This window comes from Maylandia zebra, linkage group LG7 (assembly GCF_041146795.1).
Source record: "Maylandia zebra isolate NMK-2024a linkage group LG7, Mzebra_GT3a, whole genome shotgun sequence".
NCBI lineage: Eukaryota > Metazoa > Chordata > Actinopteri > Cichliformes > Cichlidae > Maylandia > Maylandia zebra.
The window spans coordinates 27162779-27171430 of NC_135173.1; the positions used below are offsets into that span (position 1 = coordinate 27162779).

At 38.9% G+C, this 8652-nt stretch overlaps 1 protein-coding gene across 1 annotated transcript in view; it reads left to right on the forward strand.

Annotated features, from left to right (window-relative positions):
- LOC101471879 (NT-3 growth factor receptor) overlaps positions 1 to 8272 on the forward strand; it is an 88552-nt gene extending 80280 nt beyond the window's left edge. Inside the window, exon 19 of the mRNA XM_014414514.3 lies at positions 2853 to 8272. Within this exon, the coding sequence (XP_014270000.1) occupies positions 2853 to 3038 (186 nt within the window). The 3' untranslated portion in view covers positions 3039 to 8272. The remainder of the gene's footprint in view (positions 1 to 2852) is intronic.
- The last annotated feature ends 380 nt before the right edge of the window (positions 8273 to 8652 follow it).

Below are 8652 nucleotides of genomic sequence, written 5' to 3' on the forward strand. Positions count from 1 at the left end.
TGGATATAACAAATAAAACCAAACACCCTCAACTTAGACCAGAAAGTTACAGAGATACTCCAGGGGACTGAGACTTCTCTGCTGGATTACCACATCAACGGACTCTATCTCACCCAGAGAGGAGACACTGGGGCAGTGAGAGAGAGCACAAGTGGGATAAGTATGAAGGTATCTAGATTAGGCTAGCCACTAGCCTAAAGAGGCCATTCTGGCCAATGTTCACTCATTAAACAACAAAACTGATCCAGTATATCTTACACACAGTGCAAGATGTGCTTTTATTTTCATGGAATCCTGGACTACATCCTGGACTCTTCCATTCAGCTAGATCAGGTAACAATCTATCATGCCAACCAAGTCTTAATGGAAGGAGGAAGGACTTGTGGCAGGGCAGTGTTGATGTTTACATCAGCAGCGTTTGGTACTGAAATCTACTGCTGTGCACAAACACTGTTCTCCACTGTCGGAGTTTGTTATCATTAAGTGCCAACCAGTCTACCTAGCAAGGGAATTTACATTGATTGACCTTATTGCTGTTTGCATCCCTCCCACCACTAACGCCACAGCTAGGACCGTGGAAGATAACTACTGGATGCTGAGTACACCAAGTCAGGCTCTCTGATCACATCACCATCATTCTGAGACCTGCATACAGACCCAGAGTGAGGGCCTTCAGACCAACACAAAGTCAGATGTGTGTAGCCAGAGGGGGCCTCCTCTGCTCTGAAGGATTGCTTCAGCACTACAAACTGGTACATCTGACCGGTGATCAGCATCGCGGAGCACGACGTCCGAACGGCATTGAGGAGAGTGAACACAAGGACAAGAAACAGGGTAACTATGTGAGAATGCTGTTTGTTTATTACAGTTCAGCGTTTAACACAATAGTGCCCTGCAGACTGTTCACAAAGCTCAGGGATCTGGGACTCAATAGCCGTCTGTGTGCTTGGGTGTTAGACTTCCCCACTGGCAGAACTCAGGTGGTGAGGGTGGGCAGATGTGTCTCTAACAGCATCACCATCAACACAGGAGCACCACAGGGATGTGTCCACCCACGGCTCCAACACCATTGTGAAGTTTGCTGACGACACAGTGGTGTTGGGCGCCATCTCCAACAACGATGAGACGGCCTATATGGATGAAGTGAAGAATCTGGCATCGTGGTGCCAGGAAAACCACCTCCAGCTGAACGTTGGCAAGACCAAGGAGCTGGTGGTGGACTTCAGAAGGAGTCAGCACAGAGACTACAAGCCCATTATCATCAATGGAGCTCCAGTGGAGAGGGTGCAGTCCTTCAAGTATCTCAGTCTCCACATCTCCTCAGACCTGACATGTCTGCCCACATTCAGGTCCAGACCAAAAAGGCTAGGCAGCGCCTGTATCACCTACGACAACTGAGGAAGTTCAGGGTCTCTCCAAAGATCCTCAGGATTTTCTATACAGGCGCTGTGGAGAGCATCCTCACACAGAACATGACATCGTGGTTTGGGAACAGCTGTGTGAAGGACCAAAAAGCTCTCCAGAGAGTGATCCGTACAGCAGAACGCTGCTGCAGGATTGCTCTCCCCCCGCTTCAGGACACCTACACCAGGAGATGCCGGACTAGAGCAACGCAGATACTGAAGGACCCGTCCCATCCTGGCAACAAACTGTTCCAACTTCTGCAATCTGGTAGAAGGTTCCGCATCTTCCGGGCAAGGACAGAGAGACTCAAGAGGAGCTTCTATCCCCAAGCCATCCGGGCCCTAACTATGCATGTGACAAATAAAAAACCTTGAACCTTGATCATCAAACAATCACCCACCTAAAACAGACATTAAGGAATACGCTGACGCTGTTGCAGCATACATTGCAAAATGCACTGATAATGTCACTCACTGCAAAACTGTTACTGTCCATGCTCACCAGAAGCCATCGCTCACAGGACAGGTTCATAGGCCCCCCAAGGCAGCCTTTAGGGCCGGTGACACTACAGGACTTGCAACAGCTATAGAAAACCTACCCTGTGGTATCAGGAAAACAAAATGACAGTACAGTAAGAAAATATCTGGTCCTTTCACAGTAACAACAGAGGTCTTTCTGCAGGGTCTTTCTGGTGTGGAATCCAATCCTCAGTGGACACTTGAGTGCCCATTGAGGTCATTACTGGCGTAACAAGGGAAGAGTCTGTTGATGATCTACAGATGACGACACAATTATTAGCCCCCCTATTAAAAATTAGGTCAAAATTATTACCCCAATCATGCTAAAAGTAGGTTGTGTATCCTTGTTGTAAGGTTTCATACATGTTTTCTGAGCAATCCCAGGCTATTTTTGTTGGACCTTAGTCTTCAGGTCACCCCGTGGGTTTCCAGTGGAATTTAAGTTAGAGTTTGAAGCAATAACCCAGACCCAGTTTTGCTTCAAAATCTTCACATATCCTTATTTTTTTCTTATGATGCAGATGACACAAACAAGTACAATCACTGGCTTTAACAATGTTCAGATTTTCCTCATACTCCTGGCATTAACAGGAAAACTCAGTAGATGTACTGCTTGGTTTCATTTGTAAGAAGGGTATTTAAAAGAAGTCTTCCTAAGGTTCAAACATTTTAACATTATTGTTAAAAGGCTGTTTTGTTTTCTAAAACTGTACTCTACAGGATAATATGTACCTGGATTATTTGTATGATGTAGTCATTATATACTGTGTGCATCACTTGTTGCCTGTCAGTGTAATGACACTCCACAATACAGCCATAGCCCCGGCCAGTGCATTGCACAACTGATGCAAGTCTGGTTGCGTAGCAGTCCTTTCTTAAACAAGACAGTAAAGTATCTCTGCTCAACTACTGGTCTCTGTGTCTTTACAGGTAATCGAGTGTATTACTCAAGGCAGAGTACTGGAGCGCCCAAGACTCTGTCCTAAGGAAATCTACGATATTATGCTTGGCTGCTGGCAGAGGGAACCGCAACAACGTCTCAACATTAAGGACATCCAGAAGATGCTGTTTACTTTGATGAAAGCCACACCAGTCTATCTGGACATACTGGGATAATAATAGCCCCAAGGAGACACTAATGGAATATATTCAAAGCACTGAATTGCCCCCGAACAGAAGTGATCTGTCTGCATACTCTGTGGATTGGGGGCTGAAAATACCCTGTTTTCATCTGCCAGATATTTGAGGACTGCAACTAACACATTGTATATTATGTTTATTTAACTGGACCAAAATGATCTGAATTGCATCAGTACCTAATAATCTGGAACCTGCAAATTCTATACCCATTTTGTTTTTTCAAATGGAATTGTAACTAAAAAGACTTAAGTATACAGTATATATTGCAACGATGTGGAGTGATTATGCTGATTGTTCTGATGTGGTATAGTTAAGGTGTCACATCATAATAATGTGGGTTTCACCCTGTTTTGATCATAGCAGCACTAGTTCTAATCAACTGTTAATAAACCCTGACCTGGACTGGTAGTTTACTGGTAGTAATCCTGCCCAGGATTACATTGATCTCAGTTGGTTTCACAAACCTTAAGTAACCTTCTAGTCTTCCTTTGGCTTATCTTCGCCAGGTCTTCATTTGTGAAATGTGAAAAGTCAGAAGGATTAATTTATTCTCTTTTTAATTATTTAAATTTTTATCTGTGCCCAAGCTGGTCAATTTCCCAAAATCTTTCTCATACCTTGGGTTGCAATGGTAGCCATCTTTAATCTAAAGTAATGATGGTGACTATAAAGTTTCAAAGTACTAGCATTTCTGTTTTCTGTTTTTAACTTTTGGCTACCCCAGAAACCAATGGCAGAGCCAAAATATTTTCAGGGGTGGCCAGGCTGAAAGGCTGAGGTTGAGCACAGAAAATTCACTTTCTTTTTAGAGCCCTTTCCATCCCCCCTTTTTCAGAGAAACAGTATTCACTAGATGTAATTCAGTTTCGTGGATCAGCACATGGATCCCTAAAACGTTTTGCTGTTGGTTGTTTATGTTACACTGTGGCCACAATTTGGCTCTGCCTCTGCCTGAAACCACCAACAGTCTTGTGACTTGTGACACAGTTGTTCTGACGCAGGTATTTGGGGAATAGACCACAGTTATTGAGCATTTACAAAGACCAGATAGTTGTATCTTAATGTCAAGGAAATGTGTAGTTTGTGTGACCATGTGCAGATTATATTTCTTGACTTTTCTTTCTGTTCATGTATAAATTAAGGAAGGAGGTGAAAAAATAGAACAATGCACATAAATCAAATATTTCATGTACAGCAGCTGCTACACATGACTGCTGTTCTTAAGTGCTAGTTCAGTGGCAGCTTGCAACACAGTTTTTATCTGAAACATCATTGTTACAACACTTTTAAGTCCTGAGCTCATGATAGCTCACTGAGCTGCTTAGCTTTACAAGACCCTGACCATACCTTCCAATCCTGAGCCTGGAAGCATGGCCTGAGTGACTGTCTGCCACTATAGAAATGGACCTAAGTGCCTCCTACTTCTTTCTGAACACTAGGAACCAGGAAAGTAGTCTTTCAAAATAATAGCACTTTTACATTTTGTTTACCTGCCTAATGGCCACTAGCTGTAAACTCTTGTTTTTCTTATTACCTAGTTTCATAAGTATCTACTGTATTTAAAAAAATTAAATTTAAAGCAAAAAAAAAAAAAAATTAAAAGCCAAACTACCCAACGTGAAATTGAAATTACATTACATATACACTAACCAGTCAATTTATTAGGTATACCTGTTAAACTGGTCATTAGCATAAGTATTAAATCAGCCAATCGCATGACAGCAACCCAGTATATTTAGACATATTTAGACATTGTTGTTGACCATAACTATGATCACAGTATACCCATCTTTTGGGGTGTGGTGAGACCACAGCTTCACGTTGTGGATGTAGAACCAAAAAAACTGTACTAACTGTGTCAGCATGGATCAGAATCTCTGAGAAATGTTTGGGGTACCTTGTTGATTTTATGGCGCAAAGAATTATGGCAGTTTTGAAATTAGAAACTGGCCCAACTCACTATTAGCAAGGTGTGCTACTAGACCGTTTACAAATAACCTTTTGCCATTTTCCAAAGCTAAAAAAAATGAATGAACTGATATATGTGTGAACTGAAAGGATAATACTTGAGACACTAGGATGTATATACTGTAAATCTGTCTGTCTTAAGATATTTATTTTGTTTTCCTATGTTGGATTATTTTCTTGTTTCTCAATATGTTATTATATGATTAATTTAAATCTAATAGATCTTTTGATTTGCTTTCCAGTTGTAATTTACTGTCACGAGTTGCATTTATCTCATTAGAGACTGGCTAAAAAAAATCTAGATTTAAGAAATGTCAATTTGTTTTGTGTCATTTTATACTATGCATCCATCGATTCATCCATATTCTTCCTCTTATCCAATTCAGGGTTGTGAGGCATTTCATATAATTGAAATAAATTAATAAAAAATAATAAGTCAGGAAAACCGATTAAAACTACAAAGTTACAAATGCTAAAAAGTCAATGTTTTATTGCCCTCTTCAAGAACTGTTCAAGGATCAAATGCATTCTTTAATTTAAAAGAAATAGTTTGTCATTCATCGACCACAGTCAAAAAATGACAACACTTTCATCAGTGTGTCTAATGATGTGTCGTGCACCTAGTCTCTACACTGTATTTGAGATTTTAACTGTTTTGTCCATACTGGCCTAAAGAATTTAAAATCTAGTCTCACAAGGAATTCAGTGCATAAAGTTGTTAACTTCATATGCTCTTGGGTCAATGAGTGAGTACTGGGTTTAGCATTGCCTTACTGACTCTATACCTCAGTTTTCAGCGAGCATCATGAGATGCAGGAATCGGTATTTTTCTTTATTTTACTTGAATCAACAAAGGGCAGCAGCATGCTGTCCATTAGCTTGATACATGAAACCCCTCCTAAGCCATTAGAAGAGTCATCTGAAGAGCAAAATGAAAAGCCTTTAATTAATTATTTATTGATATTTGAATGTATCATCAGTCTACAGTGAAAGACAGACTTCATTTATTCCGTCCCTTATTGTTAAATGAGACAGATTTACAATACTGTGAGTCACTGTCATCCTATTCTGTGCGTGATGTTTGAGTGTCACGTAGTTGGTGTTGGTTTTTATAAGATTTTGTTTCCCAAAAGTGTATTTATTCTAAAACAGTTCATCTAAAATAACTGAACATATACCTGGGATTTGCATTGATATATAGGTATATTGTATAAACATTAAGCAGGTGCATCACCTGCATTGCCTGGGTAGTATGAAGAAATCTGATTCTGTATCTTTTCTAAATTTAGATTAGAGCTGTGTAATTAAAGATATGTGCATTTCTAAACTGCAATCCTAATGCTAGGATAAAACATGATCAAAGTTATCTTACAGTAGACTTGCTTACCAAGTATCATCCATAATGTGAACTCTTGTTTCTAAGCTATTCATTTCATTTGAGCAAATTGATTATATTTGCATTAGTGTCAGTGCTTTAAATTGTGTCTTTCTCTCACTATGAGTGTTTGCTTACTCCAAGTCCTCCAGGAAGTCAGTATTACTTAGTGAATTACAGAATTAAATTTTGTTTCATTTGTTTTCTACACACAAAAGAAAATCCAGATTTTAGAGAAATTTCAACACATTTCTAGAAAAAGTCGGTTGCACAGAACTCTAAACATAAAATCAAAGAAGTTAACTCTTTCAACATGAAACACAGCACCCTCAAAACTGATTCTTTCCAACTAAACAACACAAACAGCTATTATACGATTAAGAGAGAATAAAAAACACTGATTGGATCAATTCAAAACCTACCATCAGAGGTGTTTGACTATGTCTTGGCTTGGCTTGGCCATGGTACATACTTTTTTTTGTTTTGGAAAAGTATACATGTTTATTTTTATTTTGTCCTTAGATACCATTTACAGTTATCTAGTGCATTATAACCTTTGTAATGGAAATAAATGAGAAACAAAACAAAGCAAATCAGTGCACAGATTTTTAGAAAAAACGTAACAAACAAAACATTTATTTGTTACCACAATACAAAGTTTTCAGATGAACTGACAAAAATAAAAGAATGCCTTCTTCCTCCTAGGCTTTTTTCTTACCTTTCCTCTTCCTTTGTGTTTTGGTTGCTTCATCTTCTCCCTATCACTTGAAGCTGATGCTATCCTCTGATACAGGATCGTTCTTCCGGTTGAGTGGTTCAAAGGAGGAGCATGAGCGAGATGAATTAATAGTCAGAGTGTACTTTGAGGCCATGTTTCTAGAACAAAATGTGTTTGTGTTCAGAGATTTGCAAAACTGTGATTTAGATTTGAGTGAGAGCAGTGGAACTCTTCCTAGCACCTTGGAGTTATGATGATGATACAAAAACTTTATATTTTTACAATTTTGTACATAGTTCCACTTTTTGTTTGTAAGAAATGGGCAAAAGATCATTCATCTCAATTTTATTTTTATGCTCAAGCCAAAATTAGGGACCCAACAAGCCATGTTAGAAGAAACTGAAGAACAGAACCATATTCAATTCAGTTCAGTTCAATTTTATTTATATAGCTCCAAATCAGAACAACACTCATCTCAGGGTGCTTCATACTGTAAGGTAAAGACCCTACAATAATATGGAGAAAACCTTTACAATCAAACAACATCCTTGGTAACACTGGGAAGAAAAAACTATCTTTTAACAGGAAGAAACCTCCAGCAGAACCAGGCTCAGGGAGGGGCAGCTATGAGTGGTTAACCTTATCCTGTTTTCTCAAGAGACTTTCCTAAATGCTGCAAGCATGCTATTTTGATACATGCAAGCTTCCTGGAGGACACAATTGGCTAGCAAAATACATCAAATTGTATTACAAAACAGAAATCACCAGATAAATGTTTCCTGTATGATCAAGCCTTAAGCTTTCACAGACTGACAATCTTGGTTGTTTCTAATGATATTTGGGTTAAATGAAATCTTTCTCTCTGTTTGCTCTTTGTATTCTTCTTTTTCGTCTATTGTGTTCTCATTTATTCTCTTCCCCTTTCCCACTGTCACTTCACCATACAAAGTTTCTAAGCTGAATATGTAAGAAACATCATTACTCTATTAAGAATCCATGTCTTTTCTAATTGTTGTATATCCATCTCAACACATATGTATGTGAATCATTTGACTTATAAAACTTGTATAACATCTTTCTGAAAAGCTTAGACGTGGTGATTTTTTAAGGTGGCTCTGTGTATCATTCTGACTCTCAATTCTCATTAAAACTGACTTCAATGATCTTTGCGTTCACTTATTTTTTAACCAGAAAAAAGGGGAAATAAGTGACTCATACTCATTATGTAACATCAATTCCCTACTTCAAAATTATATTATTCCCCAGACATTTATATACATATCTGGAAACTGTGGCTCAGTTTCTCAAAGCTCTGAACACAAACTGTGTTAATTGGTTTGTTTTAATTGTTAATTGGTTCATCAAAACTCTCCATCTTGCGAAATGAAAATGCAGCACTCAAAACCATAGCATAGCTTGAGTAGTAAAAATGACTGTTCTGATGGCTGAGTTTTGTTTGTGTGTGTGTGTGTGTGTGTGTGTGTGTGTGTGTGTGTGTGTGTGTGTGTGTGTGTGTGTGTGTGTGTGTG